We start from the raw sequence: 21,006 nt of genomic DNA, 5'->3' as shown, positions 1-21,006 counted from the left end.
ATATTAGTCCCAATAATTTTATTTTTCTTATCTAAACTCCCAGTAAATATCTCTAAATCTTATTACAAGAATATTTACTCTATTTTATAAAATAATTTATGGCAAAACAAAAAAGCTAGGATGTCCTTTCCCAAACTTAAATGTCCTACGCATTTAGGTGGAGTTAATTTTCCAGATTTCTCCTCATATCATACTTTATATTTTCTTACGCATTCTGCCTCTTTGTTATCCGAGCAAATGACTGACTCCGCTTCTCAGCCCTTGTGTGTAGAGGTCGAATCCTCCTTCTTTAATCCTTTCACTTTTGAGGAATTTATATTGTTATCCTATACTCCAAAGAAATTCTCTCTTCCCATCCTTAATAATACCCGTAAAGTCTTTCTTCCTATTATTTTGGATGGTCTGGATGATCGCCCGCGATTTTTACAATCCCCTATTTGGTATAATCAACATATCAAAATTAAAAATAAGACTCTTTTTGGAAAGATTGGTTGGACCTCGGTCTTAAATGGACTCATCAACTTTTTCAAGATGGATCCTGTCTCCCTTTTTCTGTACTTCAATCTCGCTTTTCTCTACCCCTGTCCTTTCACCCCAAATATCTGTTATTAAGTACAGCTGCTCAAACGTGTCATGATGCCTTTACACTCTCCTCCACCCATACTAAATCCTCTTCTATCACCCTCCAATTTTTTGCAATCTTCACCCTCTGCATCCCAAATTTATAAAAAATTGCGAGATACCTCTATTACTCGGGATAAATCTAAAGTAGAAAGTGACTGGGAATCAGACTTAGATGAATCTTTTTCTATCTCAATTTGGACCAAAATTTGGACCAAAATAAGGAAGTCTTCTAGGGCAGCTAATACGACTCAAACTCTATTTTTTGTATATAATAGACTTTTGATCACTCCAGCCAAATTACATGAAATTGATCTGTCTATCCCCTCTACCTGCTGGTCCTGTTCGGCCTTGGTAGAAGATCTTAAGCATATGTTATTTACTTGTCCATCTATCTATTCATGCTTTCTGGGTCAGAGTTTGGCAACAAATTAATCAAATTTTCTCTTCACATTCTCCCTTTTCTTTTTCCCACATTTTTCTAGGTAGCATTTCAGAGATATGGTCCTCCTCCTCTATTAATGCATCCATTGTTGATTTACTCTTAGCTGTAGTGTTCCAACAAATCACCAAGTCATGGAAAAATGCTTCGTATGTTTCTTTCCAGGCCTGGTGGTATGGAGTCTGTTACAATCGCAGATTAGATAGGATTTATGTCCACCCAATTACACTTGCTATTAAACGAGACTTATTATGGTTACCCATTACTAATTTCCTGAATGTATCTGCTCAATTCTTACCTAAGCATACTCCTTGCAATGAAGAAGTATCCAAACCGCCTTGAAGTTTGATGTAATTGTAGCTATTTACTGTGTTTTATATCTTGTTAATTCATAAGTTCTTTATTAGAGGAATTATTATAGCTCATTTATTGCATTCTGAATACGCGATTCTGTTATACCATTTGTTACCTCCTTCTTCCTCCCCTCCTACCCCTTCCTCTTTTTTGTTTCTTTTTTTTATAAATGAAAATATTTGCATTCTCCTATATTTGTATATTGTATTATATTTGCTTTTATGTTTTACTATGTTATCCAATAACTTATTTTTAAAACTTAAAAAAAAAGAATTCTGGGCAAGACTTAGTATTGCAATAGCAGCAGTGCATGGTGCAGGTGAGTATAAAAATGCATTTTGAGTGCTCCGAGGAACTCTCATTATGGGGATAGCAGTGTATGGTACAAGTGATGGTAGAGATGCAGTTTGAGCTCTGTGCTCGTCTTACTACTCGGATAGTGATGCATGGTGCAAGCAGCCGCGGTCTGTGCAGGTAACAGCGGTGGGGCTGGGTGGGGGCGGATTTCGAGGGACGACACCGAGGGGAAATTAAATAAATAATTAATTTTCTCTCTGCATCGTCCCTTGAAATCCCCCCACCCGTCCCCACCGCTGTTACCTGCACTGAACGCGGCTGGGTGCAAGTGAGAATAGAAATGCACTGTGCACACTTTGTGGCTGTCAGTACTGTGGTAGCATGAGTTGTCAAAAGCCTAATTCTTTTCAGTATAAATGCTTACAAAAGAAAAACTTCACAAATTAGATATTGTAATTTCAAAACAATTAAATATATTTCACCCTGGGCTTGGACATATATGGCAGGTCAAGTTTTGTGAGATATAATCAAGAAACCCACCGTCTGCAAGTTGATCAATGTCAGGCAGAAGAAGCTCACACATTCCACATTTTATCTTTCCATTCTATTGCTTGCAGTTTTGCCTACCCCATCTAAATCCAGGACTACAAGTACCAGAATGCAACTTTAAAACTCAGATTAGGTATATATATGCAGGCCACCATGAGAGCTCTAGCAACATTGCGGCAAAAGTGTCACCTTTAGTTCCTTTTCTTCTGACTGCCTTACCAGTGTTTAGCTGTCTAGTGCTGCTGTACTCCTAATAAGCCTTGGCCCAGGGCCTGAGTCAAGAAAGGGCGATGGTGCAAGTATTAGAACCCGGTGAGTGGACTGCTTTGCATACCTTTGATTTCGTCTGGTAAGGGGCGGCACACAGCTGAACTCTTATTCTTCATGACCCTCGCTGGTCTAATTTTAACTTTTAACCGAGACAGAATCCTTGTTGCATATCATTTGATTCCCATAACAATATATCCACGTATCCACTTTCAGGGTAGTTCACCCTCTGTCTGAAAGAAGCTGCACTCTACTAACAGACAAAATTGATTTCAGGTTCACTTTTGAGACCAGTGGGTGTAGGCTTTTGAATGCCAAATGAAACAAGGGTCAATTGCTCCATAATGAAAACTAGACTCTTAGAGTGATCCACGTTTGCTTTATCATCTTTGTATTGCCCTGTGGCCTATCTCAGCCAGGAATCGCAAGCGCAGTCCCAAGGGTCACAAAGGGAAATACATGAGTCACAACTGTCACCCCCAATCGACGTCCATACGAGAGATGATCAAAGCTTGAATTCATCTGAGGCCGTATTATGGAAGTGCCCCAGGGGTGCAACAGGCGTATGTGCTCGCTTTGCATGCCCCGGGGCACTTTGGTAGTACAGAAGGGGCCATAGATGCTTGTGCGTCCCTTTCGGTAATACCAAAAGCGCTGGCACTCATAAAGAGCCAGTGCTATCATTTGCATGGGGGCATAGTCCCATGCAAATGAGGAAAATGCCTTTTTCTTTGTGCTCATGTCATATTATAGATGCGGGCGCAGATGTAAAAAAACTGTCCGGACGCGCACTGACAGGGAACCACCTAAAAGGTAGTGCCCTGTCAGTGCGCCACCTGATGGCAGCCCTATGGAGGCTGTGAAGGGGTCCCAACGGCCCTCCGGACATTCCCTTGCAGGCAGTGTAGTCACTCACTGCACCCGCCTGCAAGGGGATCTCTAATCGTCCTTAAAAGTGCAGGCAGGTTGCCGCCTGCACTGTGAGACACGGAGCTGCTTCAAAGTAGATGCTCAATTTTTCACTTGAATGCGCTGCCCCAGGGCAGCTCGAGTTTGTGGCTTCCCTGGGGGCAGTAAATTCCATGTAATAGGGCACACTTTCCCTGTTTGCTCCCGGCACACCTGTTTTAAGGTGCACCGGACACAAACAGGGAAAGTGCGCCTTTTAAATAATGAGGGCCCTAGATGGGCTAAAAAAGCACAAGATTTTTCTCAAGCTTCTTAAAAGGCCAAAGCAACAGGATGTCAAAACTTTAGTTTCAGTAGCGGATGGCACAGGTAAGAGCTGTGGGGCCGGGCGGGGGAGAAGTCAACAGACGATGGGATATGTAAGATTAAATTTAAAAAAAAACACTTACCTTGCGCTCGCCACAACACTGAGTCGGAACCAGGGAATGTGCTAGTCCTTTGAACTGCATGATTAGAAATATTGTGAGTGATTGCATCTTTGTAAATAAACTGTCAATTATACCATAGTTATTGTGGTCTCAGATTTTCTAGAAGCCCGGGGCAGGAGAATTAAGGACCAGATGTACAATGCATTTTTTCGGTAGCTAACAGCTCGATTTGCAGAATCGGGCAGTCTACTACCGCAAAAATGTTTTTCAAAATGTGCAAATGCAAACTGTGTTTGCGATTCGGAATTTGCAAAGAGTGTGTTTTGACCGTCCTTTCCAAATACCGAATCGATCTGGTATGTATTACGGTTTTGCGACCAAATTCCGGTTGCAAAACAGTAATACTTTACCACCAGTTTAAAAGTGGTGGTAACTATTTGAAAAGGGAAAGGGGTCCCTTGTGGACTCCTTCCCCTTTACGAATGTTAAAAACATATTTTTTGAGAGAAATTTCTATTTTATAAAAATTAGTGACAGAAAAGCCATGTGTCAATGTATCCCTTCTGACTTTCTTTTGCAATGCACTGTGATCCAAATTGTCACAAATATTTGACTGCTTCAAAGTGCATTTATTGTGCACTCTTTTCATTTAGTCAAACAAAGAAAAAGAAATACAAATTATTAGATATTAAAGAAATAATGCACCTTAGGAGGAACACCAAAAACATACAAAGCCACAAAACTTCCTATCTAGCCCCATTAATCAGGTTGAGGTCGATTTTTACAGACTCATTGTATTTCTAAGCAATAAAGGAATAAATAAAAGTATTCAATGATTACCTCTCATGGACTTTGGGGCTCCATGTATTTTGCTTATAGGTCTTGCTATCTATGTTTTCTTGCGTCTTAACTTCCCTTGTCAATAGGATATGGACTCTTGCCTGTGGATTTAACAGGCTCTTTTTTGCACATATATGGCATCTTATGGGTCTATGGGGCTTTTGGTCTGTCATCTTGTTTTCTTTCATTTATGGATCTTGTGCTCTCTTGTCTATGGGTCTTATAATCTCTTGCTTACAGGTCCCGTGGGCTCTGTGTGGGAGTTTAATAGACTTTTCTTTGTGAGTATACAACACTCTTGTTCTTTTCTTTTCTCATCACTTGATCTTATGTCCTCTTACTCATCGATCTGAAAATCTTATGATTCTCTGTGGTAGTTAATGATAAGCCAGATGACAATCGAAATGCACCATCTTGGTATTGCACACCTAGCTGATTCATATCTACTATCTTTATGAACATGCTATCATATATTTAGGCTAACTGGTATTAGGTTTAAACCTAAAATAACTGATTAAACCCCACCGAAAGGAAAATAGCCATCACCGGTGTAAACATATAAACACTGAAAAAACACCTTTGCAACCACAAACTAAGTGCCATTCAAAGAAAGAAAAGATGAGTGAAAGAGACATTTTTATTTCTTCCTGAAGGGGCCAATACAATGTAACTTTGTTATACAAGGTAGCATCAAGAAAGACTGGGCTAACATTATTCTGCTTGAGTTTTGTTATTTAGGGATGTCACTAAAACATTGTCTATTCTTCCTCCTGCTTTTTTCAGTTTTGTGGTCTTTGGTCTAAAGATGCAGTGTTTAGAAGCATGTTTTAGGTCTTATTCAGTTATTTTATAAACCGTAGAGAATTGAGAAATATCAAAATTATATTCGATATTCTGGCTACATTTGATTTCACTGATAGCTAAAATGGCTGGTTTCATAAGAATCTTTCTTAATATGTACCATCACATTTACCCACAGACAGAGAATGGGTGAAATCCTTTGATACATCAGACCCCTTTCCTAGTGAGTCAGTATTGATTGTAAGTGAATTGCCAAACACCCCAAGCTTTAAACATTCAATGCAAGATGTAGTGACAGGTATATGTGAAAAGAATGTTGTCACCAAGCATCTGAGATAGGGGTGAAAACGTGACACCAGATGTTTGGTAAATATGGAACACAGTGTCACTTGGAATGCTGCTGAAAAAAGTTCCTACCAAGTTCCCAAAAAATTGGAGTGATATTGTTTGTATTTGCAGTAATTCAGTTACGTATGTGAAAATGTTGTATGATGGTCTGTCAAAATCGATACCTGAGCTGAAGTGCTTCCCTGTAAGAGATCCTTGTAACTTGCTAGATGGTATGCTGAAAGCATTTTTGCAATCTCTGGTGCAGTAAAAATGTATTTGGACCTCATATACCCTGTGCACACTCTATCTATACACATGCACTATCAGTGCATAAAGCAAGCAATAATTAAAATTAAATTAAAATTCCATAAACACCGGGAAAACACTGTTTCTGTTGTTTTTAATTGCATGAAAATGTGTAACCACTGATAACCACTGTTTTTTAAGGTATTAAAAAACTGAAAAAACACTACCAGAGATACCAAAAATAGAAACTGAAAACAGGAAAGCCTACTTATATTTTAATTGATAATCTCAAGTTTGTGGATCAGCCATACAATGGTCTCCTTGCTTCATGTACTCATGTGTGCAGGAGTTCCATTCTTTCATCTGTGGATATTAACATCTGTTTTTCCTGAATCTTCTGCTCTTTTGGATTCAAGTCTTGAGTATATGCCTTCATGGCTTACACTGTCAATAATGGATTGCTGGAACGGATGTGTTCACTTTTATTGTGGTATAAAATCTGCAAAATGATTGTAATGAGTAAGGCAAAGGTGGGGAAACTTAAAGCTATCATATGCCAGTTATCTAATACCATTAAACCGCTTCAGCAGAGTTGAGAAACTGATGTATCCCTTGCTCAGCAACTGACATGCAACCTGACACGCACTAGAACATGCGCTGAGACAAATTCATGTCAGAACTTTAAATTGAATGTGGCCCATTCGCATCCAAGATCTGGCTTTCCATCTACACCAGTCTTAAAGAATGCAGTAAACAATAACCACAGGAGTTTAACAATCGTCTCTATGGGGGGAGGAGTCATTAACCTGTAGTGAATTTTAACCACCAGCATATTTTTATCACTAATCCAATCGTTATGACCAAAGTTCCAAAACTCCCACCCCATTGCAGATATGAGTCAGAGGAATCTCTAGCCAACAAAGTTGTACACTGGATTAGTCATGTAGGAGGCTGCGGCTCAGTGATTCGGGAAGATATCCTCAGCGTCCAGAGGAGCCCTACATTTAGCCAAGTGAATGACTTGATTGGGCTGGCTCTGAAAAACGAGCAGATAGGTGAGAATCTTGTGGCTCTTAACATCACGAGTAGTCCACCCAATCATTCAAGTATTCAGTTTAAGTATTACAGTCCTAGAGCCTATTTACCAGGTGTCTAGCATAGGGAGGATATGTCACTTCTAATGGCCGATGTAGAATGACTTGAAGAGTCCACTCAATCTGTACTATATCCTATGTCATGTCACAACCAGTGTTTCATCAGATGTGGACCCTATTGCCACAGAGCCCACTATTGCACCAGCTGTAGCAGATCCCTCGCAAGAGAATTCCAAAAGCAATACATGTCCAGCCCTCTTTTGTATCTCGAATGAGACTTCTAGTCCATCTGCTATTGTCTATTCCTCTTTTACTAATCAAGAGTTGGCGCTTAAAAAATCTGCTTTTTTTAATGAAAATACCTATATATCAAGAACTAGGTCCACACCCAGTCTTACCGTGGCAGCCTCTGAAGTAATAACTGACTTGTCCATTATTTCTTGGAACTTGGCAAGGATCCATTCCAAACTCCCAGATCCTGTGTGTCTTGCTTTTATTGGAGGCAACGATATATGCATTTTCCAAGAGACATGGGCGGTGGAAAGTATATTTATAGATGGCTATTCCACTTATAGTGTGGAAACATTGGAGCCAAATAGATCAGGCAAAGCCAGCGGGCCTAGCTTTTCTTGTAAAAAATGCTATAGTTTGCACCCACAAACAGCTGCCAATTGAATCACATGACCTAATGGGGATTCATCGTAACTTCTTCTTGGGTTCGATTCTAACTGTTCTAAATGTCTATGCTTGGTCTGTTCCCACAGGCACTGATTCCCCAGTTTTGACCTTGCTCAACAATATTCTTTGGTCTTACCAGCCCCAGACTAAAATTATAGTAGTAGGGACTTTAATACCTCATTCGAACCTTATCCTCTAACTAATATTCTCACTGAAGGGAAAGATGAGGTCTGGGGAATTCTTAGCATGGCCTATAAAGCCCTTTGTAGTCCCTTTACAAACGCATCCCTCCAGCTCTCCAGCCTGGAAGAAACTCAGGCAAAAGCTTGTTAAAGGTGGCTTGGCCCTCCCAGATATTAATTGGTACTGTGTAGCCTTCCAATTTAAGAATATCCGGATGCTGCTAGGACAACCCGATGACTCAACCTGGGGAAGGCTCTTGGGTGAAATGCAAGGCAGGAAGGTGGAGATGGCTTTTTGTATAAATTGGGTGCACCCAGGTACCTCAAAAAAGTACGCTTAAAAACATTGAAGTCTGCCCTCCAGTTCTGGTACAAGGTTAGGAGTAGGTGGGGGTTAGGTTATTATTCCAACTTCGCCCCAATCTGGGAATCCCCAGGGACCCTGTTATGCCTTAAAGATAGTCTGAGTACACCAATCAGAAGGGCAGGCATTATCAAATTGTCGGAGTTGATATAATCGGAGGGGTTCACCCTTGGGAAGTCCTAAGAGCAAAGATTGGGAAAGACTTTTCTAGGTTTAAGTATATCCAATTTGTTTCATGGTCCACGTCTGAAAAGAAAGAAACTTATGGTGATTGGGAGCTGGAGCTATCTCTCCAAGATGTTATTCTCAAGAATAAAGAAATATCTAAGTGGTATGAGAAGCTCTTGGAGGCAGATGAGAAGGAGGGTTTACCACAACATTCAGTTTGGAACGGGGTCCCCCTCAAGTGCGATATTGCGGCAGTGTGGGAATACTCCTTGAAGCTCCATTTCAAATTTGTAAAACCGGCCAACCTGAAAAAGAACCATTTCTTTACCATTAATCATCCAAACTGGACACCGGCTAAGTGTGCCCCAACCCCTCCCCCCAAGTGCCCAAGGTGTAACTTAATAAAAGCCAGAGACCTGCACATCTTCTTTGAATGCCCAAAGCTGAGAGATTACTGGGGTGGAATTGAAAATGCTTTTTGTGGGATTTTTGGCAGGAAAGTTACCCTGAACACGGGCCTGTTTTATTTGGTGATGTCTGTTGCTCTTTCTTATTTTGATAGCCCGGAGGGAAATATGTATAAAATGGAGAGAACCCCTGCCCCCAAAGATGGAAGATTGGGTAAAGGCAGCTATCAAAATGGCCCGGTTGGACCAGGGAGTAGAGAAGGAGAATAGCTTGAATATCTGGCTAGACTTTAAATCTTGGTGCAGAGCCCTGGGGCTCGAACATCCTCTCTTCATCCGATGATTACACCATGGCACCAATAAAGGTGTGGGTCTGGTTTGGTTTACAGACTGAAGCGAATGCAGTGGCCGCAGGGTGCACAGGTTAGAAGGGCAGCTATACAAAGTATTGCAAACGCTTTTTGGTGATATGAGGAAAATAAAAACAACATGTGCATCTCAAACTGCAACAGCCCAATGTTCTACAGAAAATGTAAACAACAAAGTATTGTCTTACTAGCAATTCTCCTGTGACCACGAGGGCTGTTCGGAGAAAATCTGATGTCGTGTCACTCTGCAGGACAACATTCCCATTGCTTGAGGTATTTTTCAAAGTGGCATCCATCATCTCACTAAGGCAAAGAAAGTATATTCAAAGAATGAAATCTGGACCTTTACCAACTCAGAATGTGACTTTTTTTATCCAGGGTTGGCATCTGTCATAATTGTAATATGCTGTGAACATTCCTATGCACCTTTGGGCCTGCTTGTCAAATGAGCACATTTTGTGGGCATGCAAGCAACTCTAGGTGCATAAAACGTCTTAGAGATGACCAGTACACATTCACCAGCTCTTATATCCTGAGAGATGTACCTATGCTCATTATACTGCCTTTACAGTTAAACTGAGGGATGGAGCAAATTAATTTGAGTTTCAAATCATTTGTCTTTAAAGATAAACGTATCAATACACAGAGAGGCACCAACAAGCAACTCACACAAGTCAGTCAAAACTTTTTTATTTGGCTGTACAGCCATGAAAAGAAGTTACATCACTGAAACAATGGTAAAACGTGTATAAACATCAGAAAAAAAGCACCAGATGAAAAATAGTAAGTATGATAAAGAAGACATAATTCCAACACATAGATCCAAAGGACTTAATCCGATTGTAAGCTTTATGAAGGTCAAACATAAGGCAGTTCAAAGTTCATCATAATCAACATTATTCACTGCTCTCCTGAGTTTGAAAGTTTGGCGTACAAAGCTGATGGTGGTAAAACAACAAAATTCAGAGTCTAGGAGCTGAAGGCGCTGCAAACATTCTTTATGGGATCTAATGCCATAAGTGCGTAATAGTGGTCATAGATATTGTATTCTTGGGTGCACATAAAATCTACCAACAAACTTAAAATGTGCTAGGGATTGCTTGCAAGTTTTGTCACAAGGGCAAGGCATAAATTGAAACAAAGTGCCCTTGTGGGGGTAAGCAATCTAAAGTGCAAACTGCTGGATCTAAAAAGGGTTAGGTGAAATCTATGTTTGGTATTTATGACCCATAGTAGGTATGGTTCTGGCCCTTCTTCGTGTTTTATGTCTAGATAGCGTGGAACTGTACTCATCCGTTGGTTTTTGAAGAATCTAACATGGTTTCTATGTGGGAAAGAAATCATTTTCACTGTGAGATTTGAACTGTTGTTGATTTCTATGGAAGAATGAAATGAATGATATGAAATGAAATTAATGATGGGCTAATGTCAGAAAACCCTTTTTAGGATGGGCGATCCAAGGGATGGACAAGGATCAGTCTTGTCTTAGGCAGTCTTCAATGGCATGCGTGAAAATGTGCTTTGCTGTGAGTGCTAAATCTTAATCCATGTAAGTAATGGAGCCGTCAGCGCTAAGTTCTCTAAAAAAGGGGGTACAGCCTTGAGGTGGGAAAAATGGCTGGCTGTGCTTTTAGGAATCGCTAGGAGCCTACAAAGGAATTTTTTCCTATTCTTTGGAGACTACCAGGAAGGGTATACCCCTTGACACCTGCCCCATAACACCCCAAGGAGAGACATTTACTTTTGTAAAAGGTAATTAGTTCCTTAATGGGTTTTTGGCCCAATTGTTTTAGAGAAATTCAAAATACCACCAATAGCCCCAATACAGTTAGAAGATCTCTGAGGTAAAAGCCCTTCCTAACTCAACTTTTCTGAAAACGTTACACCAAGATAATTAAAACTCAACTTTTACAATGAGGGTTCCATCTATGTCAAATGTGCGTAAGGGGGTATTTTTGGGGCTGCAAACCATTATATGTGATTTCTGATGGTTTATTTTCAAGTCAGGGTCCCCCATAAATCATTAAATGTATCAAGGAGCAATTGCAGATCACTGGCGGTTCGGGCATTCAAGCGCATGTCATCCACATATAATAAGACAAGTAATTGACAATTCCCGACTTTGGGAAAGTCTTTGGCCATCAGCACCGCTTGAAGGTATGTATATAAAAAAGAAATAAAAAATGGTCCTAAAAGGTAACCTTGCCTCACACTCTTGGTACAATCCCCATTTAAATTAAAGTGAACCCGAACCTTTGTGACACTGTGGAGGCATATTAAAAAATCTATCAGAACTGAATGGATCCCTGCTTTGCACATCATGAACCACAGCTTGCCCATACCACCGAATCGAACGTGGCAGAGATGCCCATGAAAGCCATATGTAGAGCTCCTCCCATAGCTAGAATTTATTTTCCTGATATCAGTAGAAGGTTTAATCATGTTTGCTCAACTGTGCCTACCCCCGGACAGAAACCATATTGTGTCTCCGAGAGAAATCTGTTGTCAAATAATTAATTTTCCAGGATCTGTAAAAGGACCTGCCCCAGAATATTGACTGAGGAGTCCAGGAGGGAGATAGGCCTGTAACATGAGGGTTTGCTTCTATTTTCTTTTTTAAATATAGGTACAATATGCGACTCCTTCCAGGAATATGGGATGTCACCTCTAACTGCAGCACGAAAAATGTTAGTTAAAAGAGGTGCCCAGAAGGCAGGGTCCTGCCTATAAACGTCAATGGGGATCCCAGTGGCACCTGGTGCCTTTCTGGCAGATGATTGTAAAATGGCCCTAGATACTAGTTTGACTTCAATGGAATCGCTTAGGGCTAATATTTCAGTACCTGATGGGGTTAATAACTCTAATGCTGTTTTAGAAAGAAGATGACAGGAGAATATTTTCAAAAAATATCCATCCTAGTTCTCAAGTAAAATGTTGAATTCTATTTTGGGTTGGTTATCATTTGAGAGGTATGGTATGTTTATTACTACTCAAAGTCCTAGAGTCTCTAAGTAAGGTGGCAACTTGAAGGACATCCCAGGCTTAATTTCTTACATCCTGTTTCCTTTTTCCTGAAAGGATTTTATATGAGGATCTTGATTGTCTTACGACCTCACTGTTGCGGGGAGATGCTTTAAGGGGCTCCCTTAGCTGTTTAAGTGCAGCAGTGCATGCATGGGTGAACCATTTGTGAGGACAGGATTCTGTGTGTTTGGGCTTAATAACCAGCAAGCTTGAAGCAAAGTTGCAAAGACCATCGAAGCTGACCAGCACATCCCGAACTTGTACCTCCTCATTTAAGCAGGTCATAACTTCAGCAAACATTTCTTGTGATCTACGTTATCCCATTTTAAGTGGATGCCACCGTTTTGAGAACTGCAGGTCAGGAAGGGTTCTACAGGTTTGTGGATTATCAAGGGGGCATATAAACCTAAGAACTAATGGGTTGTGGCCATGATGGATGGATGGTAAAATGTGTGAATCTTTGAATCTTGTATATCTGGTACAAAGAGAGATGAAACCAAGACAAAATCAAAAGATGAGTCTTTGCCTCTACCAGTAAAAGTTGGAGGGATTAATTCACCTTCCCTTCCCTAACAAAAACAGTCTTTAAAAATAAATAATTTCATGATACTCTGATTTAGTGCCCACGTCGCCTGACACAATACAACATCATACTCTTTAATTAAATCTAACCAGTCTCTATTATCCAGCTTATTGCTGATACCTGCAATTTTCCAGGAAAATAATTTTAAGCAGTCTGATCTGGTGCGGCCGACGCTCAAGGGGTAGCTTAAGATTGACTGGGGGGGTAGGTACTTGGAATGTCCTCCTTGTTGGTATCCAGTACCATGTGGTCAGAGGGCTGGAAGAATGGAGAGTCACTCAAGGTCTAACATGGTAGCCAGGATCCTAAAGCGTTTTTCATGAAAGGAAGAAAAAATGAGCTTGTGAAACGGAATAGAACCTTGAGCTGGGTTATGGCAAGGGGTTTTTGCAATGGATGTGGGGTGATAGAAAAAGCCCAGTGGCAAAGCACAAGTCATGCCCATGTCTTTTGTGCAGTAATCCAATATTTGTAATAGTTGACTTATCAGGCGTGGGTTTCTAAACTTAATTACGACACAGGCACCTCTTGAAAACCTGGGAGAATGTCGCATCTAGCCCATTCTAATGGCCATGATGAATGCACTGACTAGATTTTTGGCCAAACTGCATTCACTGAACACCATTGAGTGACTTTATTTCTTAAACCTTGACAGTCCTTGTGTGCGCTTTTAGGTACGGGAGGGACAACCTCTAGGATAACAACATATGGCGTAAATTCTCACACAAGTATTTTCCAACTGCCTCCTGGGCTCCATCCTTCATTCTCATGACTGACAACCAACATACTAGGAGCAAAAACTTCTGGTCAAACAAAGGTTGGCACACAAAGTATTCTTTGACTTACCAGATCTTATATTCATCCAGAATCTCCATGTCATCGGAAAGCAGCTGGCTGGCGAAACCAATGTTTACTGCTGTTTCTGCAATAGAGAGATTCATTTTCATTAGGAAATAATACATTGAATTAATGCTACCACAGATATATTACTAACGCTGTCCATTCTTACTCAACTATTGAGGTGGAGAGAGTATGTGGTGATTCCAAACTGATTCTGCCTCTCCTCACTTGGTGCATCACAAGATGATTTGTGGGGTTCTCCTCTGAGGCATAATATGAATGTTCAATCCAAGTGAATAATGCTCTGTGCCTTGAAGCTAGTAGACTATTACGGGGAATTTATCCTCACCATTTCTTTCTTAGATAAGATGAAGTTACATGCCCCAGAAGAAACTCCGTTTGGAGGTTGGCTTTGTAAATCTTAGTAATCTAATGTATACATTCTGCAGGACGAGAGAACCTTATATTGTTCTCTGTCTTTCCATTGTTAGTCATGAACAGACTCTGGACAATGATAGTAATCTAAAGTATAAGTCTAGCAGGAAGAGAGAACCTTACATTGTTCTCTGTAGTTCTATTGTTAGTCATGAGCAGACTCTGGACAATGAAGAGTCTTACTGTAACCTTGCAGTTTTAATTAAACAGTAGCCATATCAACACAATATAGAAGTTTGAGCTAGACTGTGCTTTTTGTGGATAGTGGTACTTATTTGCATGTGAAGGGCACACGGACTCACAGCTTACATTTGCTAGAATTCCTATGAGAAACATTTGTTGGTCATACATGTGAGATCAATCACAAGTTGGATATTTCTAAAGTTTTCCTTTACTGAGTGTTCATCAGAGGACACACATTTTACACGCATACTGTGAAGCCAAGTAAATTGCAGATAGTGAGGATCAAGCCCTCGAAAGCCAAGGTCAATCCAATATATGTTTATGGCAGTGTGTAGCTTTAGCGGTCTTCCAGTACTCACAATACTTACAGTACTTACAATACAATCATGAGCAATTAGCATTAGCATATTAATGACAAAAAAAAGAAAAAGCAGTATAGAGAGATAGACTTGTGCCCAAATCTTTCATGATAGTCTTCTTTAATGGGATTTGACAATTGATTTAGCCAGCTTAGAAGGTAGTTTCAGTTCTTCTAACTGACAGAGACATCATTAAGACAGACCCTCTGTCAAACATAGCAGCAAAGGACTTTGCATGGCAACCCATGAGAAATATGTTAGGTAGAGGTTTAACATTTTGGATTCTCTGACAAACACAAAAGGAAAGGATTTTGTTTGCAAGGCTTGAGTCTCATATTAGCCTTATTTGCTAGTGTTTATTATAACAGTAGCCAAAGGGATAGCAACAAAATAATTGCTGCCCTTTTGAAACTTACAAATTGCAATACCCCGAAGACCTCGACCTAGAACTACACAAAAGCACTGCAGATGTGTTTAATTAGTAAACACAAGATTATGATGGACGGAGTGCTGAAACTTTTCAGACACTCACCCCCAGACACAGATCTGGGTTAAATCCATCATCGTTCTTCTGCTTACTAAGCAACCTTAGTTCGAACCTAGAAGTATGCAAATCAGTCTGGACCTTGCTCTTCGTGGGAACAGTCCAGCCTGAACTGCCAGGCCAGGTCCTCCCTGGACCGGACACAAGCATCCTGGGACCGGTTTCTGGTCTCACCCCTCATCATGCAGGCTAGCTTGAATCCACTGAGCAAAGGACCCACATCTACAAACAAATGATGGATTTAACCCAGATATGTGACTGGGGTGAATGTTTGATTTGTTCAGCATTCCGTCCATCATCTGTCCATCATCTGCACTTTTTGCATTTGTTGCTTTAAGTGGGAAGGGTACGCCCATACATGGGTTCCATGCTTGCTACACCACCAGATTCAAACTAGCCTGGCTGACGAGGGGTGATACCATCTGTTCTTTTTGCATGTGTTTAATTAGTGCCACAAAATACATGCAGAACGAGCTCCCCCTTCAATTTCTGGTAATGCAGCAGAGGATCACAGCTGACTAAGCTTTCCCTAAATAGCATGCTTTGCTTCCTGAAATGAGTAGTGATTGGTCTTCAATTTTTAAGTCAAATGCAATAATTCTTTATTGATAGTTTTATCTTTCATAAATGTATTCATTTGTTGTATATGATCTAAATCTATGATTTGAATCTGGGTTCAATTTCCCTTTGTGCCTTTAACCTTTATTTATCTTTACAAATTGATGAAGATTTATTGAATACAAATTTAAATAATTGACTCTCTGAACTTGACACGGATGAGGAGATATGTGAAGGCAATTTAAGAAACACTATTAACAATTCTGTGGCAGCTTCTGTCAAGAAAACAATGACAGTCTCTATGTCATTACCTGTACAAGGCATTGGGGAAAATGACAAAGAAAGGATTTTGGCTCAGACCCAGCCTGCTGGTACAACCAGGCCAAAAATCGCAGGTTTGGAAGGCAAAGGATGTTTAAATGATGCATTCAAAGTTATTTTTTCTTTGAAGCTTATTTCTGCTTCCTATTTAAAGAAAATATGTAAGTTAAAGCATTCGACCCTGGATGCAGCATTTATGTCAGCAAAGACGATTCCAATGTGTCGGAGGTTTGAGGTAGGGTGTTCCATCCTCAGTAGATCCTGCCTGTCAATCAGATATGAGACTCACACATGGAGATAGAGATGGTGGTGAAAAAATGCAAACAGTCAAAAATCGTTCCCAATAATTATAAAATATGTATTCAGATGTTGTGATCTACATTCCAGATACTGATTCAGACACAGGTGATGTGGCAGATCTTAATTGGTTTGGTTGAGAGAAAAATAAATCAAGAAGCAACATTTGTTAATGAAAATACATCCCATGGAGTGTCAGAAATTCTGGATGACCTTTATTTGATCCAACTCTGTTGTTCTATACTTTGTCTTTGGATCGGAATACCCTCCCACATGTAGTGGCATACATTAGGGTAAGAAATAGAACTCCCTCAGAGAAGCCAATAAAGAAATATAATGATGTCTGTTTGCCCTATTTCTGGCCATTTGGGGTGACTCCAGCCTTTTAGCCTTGTTCTGAAAATATGAAAAGGGCCCTCTTGCCAGGCCAAGTTACTTGACTCCATGGATCCCATTTCAAATCCGTTTTAAATGACAGTACAAGTCTTAAATACAATTTATATGAATTTATCCTTGCTTGACTCACTCAAGACTCATGATTTTTGGTGTTGTCATGATGACCGTCCTTGTCCACTCAAATAAAGATAGTGGGCCTGATTCACAAAGATAAACTTAGACCAAAAGTCTAAGTTTAGACCTGAAGTCTAAGTTTAGACCTAAAGTCTAACTTTACTACTAGTAAAGTTAGACTTTTGATACAAGTTTAGACCAAAAGTCTAACTTAGACCAAAAGTCTGACTTTACTACTACTATAATTAAACTTTTGGTCTAAGTTTAGACCAAAAGTCTAACTTAGAACAAAATTCTAAGTTTAGTAGTTATTGGCTATGATATTCCCTGGAGGGCGCACACCAATGGCTCCACGACCAGCGCATAGAGGAGTGGTGATAACGGGCAGCCCTGGCAGGTATCTCTGGAAATTTCCAAGGGAGCAGTGACAATATTGCCCACTCTTACTCCAGCTGGATACAGAGGGGCCCTAGTCCCATGCGTTCAAGCACTAGCAGCATTAAATTCCATTCTACAGAATAAAAAGCTTTTTCCGCGTCTAGGAAGATCGCGGCCACTTTAGTATCAGGCTTAATATGCTGGATAGCACTAAACAATATACGTAAATTGTGTGTTAGTGTACGCCCAGGGACGAATCCTGCCTGCTCGGGACTAACTAAGGAGGGAATGAGGGGGGCCAGGCGATTCGCAAGGATCTTAGCGAACATTTCAGTGTCCACATTTAAAAGGGACATGGGCCGGTAGGAAGCGCAATCATGCGGCGATTTACCCAGCTTCGGGATAGCAACCAGCATGGCTTCCCGCATCGTGGGCGGCATGGATCCGCCTTCGCCCATTTCCTCAAATAAAGAAATCAGATGAGAAGTTAGTTGCTCTCTAAACTCCTTATAAAAGGCCACCGTGAGCCCGTCTTGGCCCGTCGCGCTGTTGGATCGCATTGATCTAAGCGCATCATGGACTTCCCATGCTCCAGAGGCCTCATCAGATACGCTCTGTGATCGTCTGACAACCAGGGCAGTTTTATGTAGTCTAGATAGGACAGCATGTTAGTGTCCATGTCGTGGGACTTGGAGCAATATAAAGTAGTGTAAAGTAGACTAATAATCTCTAAATTGCTCGGCTATCGCGTAGGATCACTAGTCTTCTCGCCAGAGTCTGGACTAATCTATATTGGGCCAGCACTCTCCCGCCTTCCTCTCATTGTAGCCACTAGTGCCGCACCAGGGCGTTCCCCCTCCCCGTATGTTCTTGCTATTGCATATTTTCCCATTATCTTAACCTCCCGATCGGCTTCTTCGTAATATCCCTCTAACGTACTTTTACGTTCGTCCATAGTCTGGACATTGCCTCTCTCAAGAGTGTCTCGTTCCAGGTCTGCCAGCTTCCGCTCCTGCAGGGCTAGGCGTCCTCGGATAGATCTCAACACCCCTGAGTGCTTAGAAATAGCTATTCCACGCATATAAACTTTGAAAGTTTCCCAAATAGTGGCAAACTGAGGGACTGAAGCAATGTTAATAGTAAAGAAACCATCTATGGCCTCTGACATCTCCCCTCTAGTAATGCGTATGGAGGAAACCTCCAAGTAAATGGGGGTGGGCACTTTGAAGGGCATTCTAGGTCAAGCAGTATCGGTGAATGTTCAGAGTACGAGCGAGAAAACACCTCGCAGCCCCGTATGGCGTGTCTCAGTGAACCTGCCAGGAACCAGTAGTCTATCCTGGTGTGTAGATCGTAAGGGACAGAGTAATGTGTAAACCCCCCTGCAGTACCCGATTGGGAGTACCAAACATCTAGAAATTCCAACTCAGTTATTGCATTGATGATCATTCTGGCTACTAATGACTGGTATTTATAACCCAACGAAGGACACTGTTCCTACAGTAGGATGCAATAAGTCACCCATACTTAAGGGTGCAAAAAGTCACCCGTGCATTTTACAAGAAAAATTGTGAGCAAGAACACAAAAACAAAACAAAAGAACCTTAGGTATGAAGGGCCCATAAGTGAGGGGAAAAAAACTTTTTTGTCCTCTGATGCCCTCACACACCCCAAGGGGTGTCATGCTTCATCATCGGGCAGTTGCTCCTCGTAGGGCCGGCGCTGCAATTCCCTACGGGTCCCCCGAAGGGTCGCTTTGTCGGAGATCTTTTTAGGACTGCCGGATGGTGCATGCGGGTGTGTGGGGAGTGGGTTCAAAAAGAGGGTAAATCAACGGAGAATTGTGCGTGCAAAATAATCAATGAATTAAAAAGGGTCAACATGCAGCGACAGTGTAACTGTTGTACCCTTCGCAGTCCGAAAACCGCTCAATAAAAAACAATGCCCCAAATGCTCACTATGCCTGGGTGTCATAGGTCATAGGTCGACATGTTTCGCGCTACTCTTGCCCAACCAGGGTCATTTGCGCTTCTTCAGGACCATAAAACGATTCAGTGAAGTGCACGTGAACAGTGTAAATAAGATAAAAATACCCTCTATCTCAATCAGGGCGGAACAGCAACTTATATACCCACAGTATGGCAACAGCTGTATGATGGATGCCGCTCATGATTAATACCTAGGAAAGAAAAACAAAAAATAAAAATAAACCGAACATATGGACTTCAGTACAACTTGATGCCTCATAATGTGCCACAGCTGTGTGCACATAAGTTCTAGTTAAATAAAAAGAGAATAGCAGACACACGAGACACCCATCACCGAAACAGAATCCCATATTTATGTGGCGTCCAAGGTTCTAACATATTGCCAAATAAAGGTCCCATCAGGAAAAAAGCTGGTGACACACATGATTAGTTGTGCCCATTGTTAGCTTACCTGGCCCTGATGAGACAATCCCTCTAAAGGCAAAAGCAATGGGTCCCCACACAAAGCCGGGCTGTAAAAATAACCAAATAAATAAATGGTGAAGTTCCCGGGTGCTGGAGCTGCTGAGCTCATAGGTTCAGGAAGGTCAATAAATTAGTACATCCACTTACGCGTTAAAGCGCGGGCTACTTCCTCCACACCTACCCCTCCATTGCGTTCACCGGTAATGAGGTGCCGGCACTGGTTGTTAAAGTAATGGAGAAAGGTATGGGTGGTTTATTCCATTTCCGGCCACGCCTCCGGAATTCTGACTCTAAGCGCATACGCTATAGCAGAGACAGATCCAGTGTAGGTAAAATGCGGGATTCTCGGAGATTTACATGGCCGGATCGGCCCTCGGATAAATGACATACAGCGCATGCGTAGCGGCCGAGACAGGTGCGCAGGTGCACAGCACGGGAGAACTACTCCCCAGTTCATGCGCGCAACCTGTCATATCGCTGCTAAAGGCATTGTTCCTCAAACACCTCCCCTTACATCGCGACAACCGTTATACTATTAAAGGGGCTAGTGAGAAGGAGGTGTGAACTCCAAATATTAATGAAAAGGAACACGCATTAGGGCAATGATAATAACCGCAAGAAACACAAGGGAGCTGCATATGAATCTTAATCGTCATAAGTGAGTCAAGAGGGAGTGTACAAACTACTCCTAATGTCATAGTAATGGGTACTCGTGTGTCTGAGAAAGGAAAAGATACGCAAAGATAGTAAGGTCCCTCGGCTGAACCGCCGTACAATATATATTAAACAAAAAGAGGGGGGGACCTAGGAGCTATTAAAGGTCCAGTGTCCATGCTCCTGATACATGTATTTATAACCCAACGAAGGACACTGTTCCTACAGTAGGATGCAATAAGTCACCCATACTTAAGGGTGCAAAAAGTCACCCGTGCATTTTACAAGAAAAATTGTGAGCAAGAACACAAAAACAAAACAAAAGAACCTTAGGTATGAAGGGCCCATAAGTGAGGGGAAAAAAACTTTTTTGTCCTCTGATGCCCTCACACACCCCAAGGGGTGTCATGCTTCATCATCGGGCAGTTGCTCCTCGTAGGGCCGGCGCTGCAATTCCCTACGGGTCCCCCGAAGGGTCGCTTTGTCGGAGATCTTTTTAGGACTGCCGGATGGTGCATGCGG

The 21,006-nt window shown here is 41.4% G+C and overlaps 1 protein-coding gene across 1 annotated transcript in view; it reads right to left on the bottom strand.

Annotated features, from left to right (window-relative positions):
* LOC146798840 (phospholipid-transporting ATPase IC-like) overlaps positions 1–21,006 on the bottom strand; it is a 1,543,528-nt gene that overhangs the window by 277,451 nt on the left and 1,245,071 nt on the right. Inside the window, exons 20-21 of the mRNA XM_085626157.1 lie at positions 13,799–13,874; positions 9,534–9,648 (exon numbers count right to left, since the gene is read on the bottom strand). Coding sequence (XP_085482283.1) covers positions 9,534–9,648; positions 13,799–13,874 — 191 coding nt within the window. The remainder of the gene's footprint in view (positions 1–9,533; positions 9,649–13,798; positions 13,875–21,006) is intronic.

The sequence above is a fragment of the Triturus cristatus genome, chromosome 9 (genome assembly GCF_964204655.1).
Source record: "Triturus cristatus chromosome 9, aTriCri1.1, whole genome shotgun sequence".
Taxonomy (NCBI): domain Eukaryota; kingdom Metazoa; phylum Chordata; class Amphibia; order Caudata; family Salamandridae; genus Triturus; species Triturus cristatus.
Note: the sequence above shows the minus strand (reverse complement) of the source record. Positions and strands in the feature narration are given on the sequence as shown.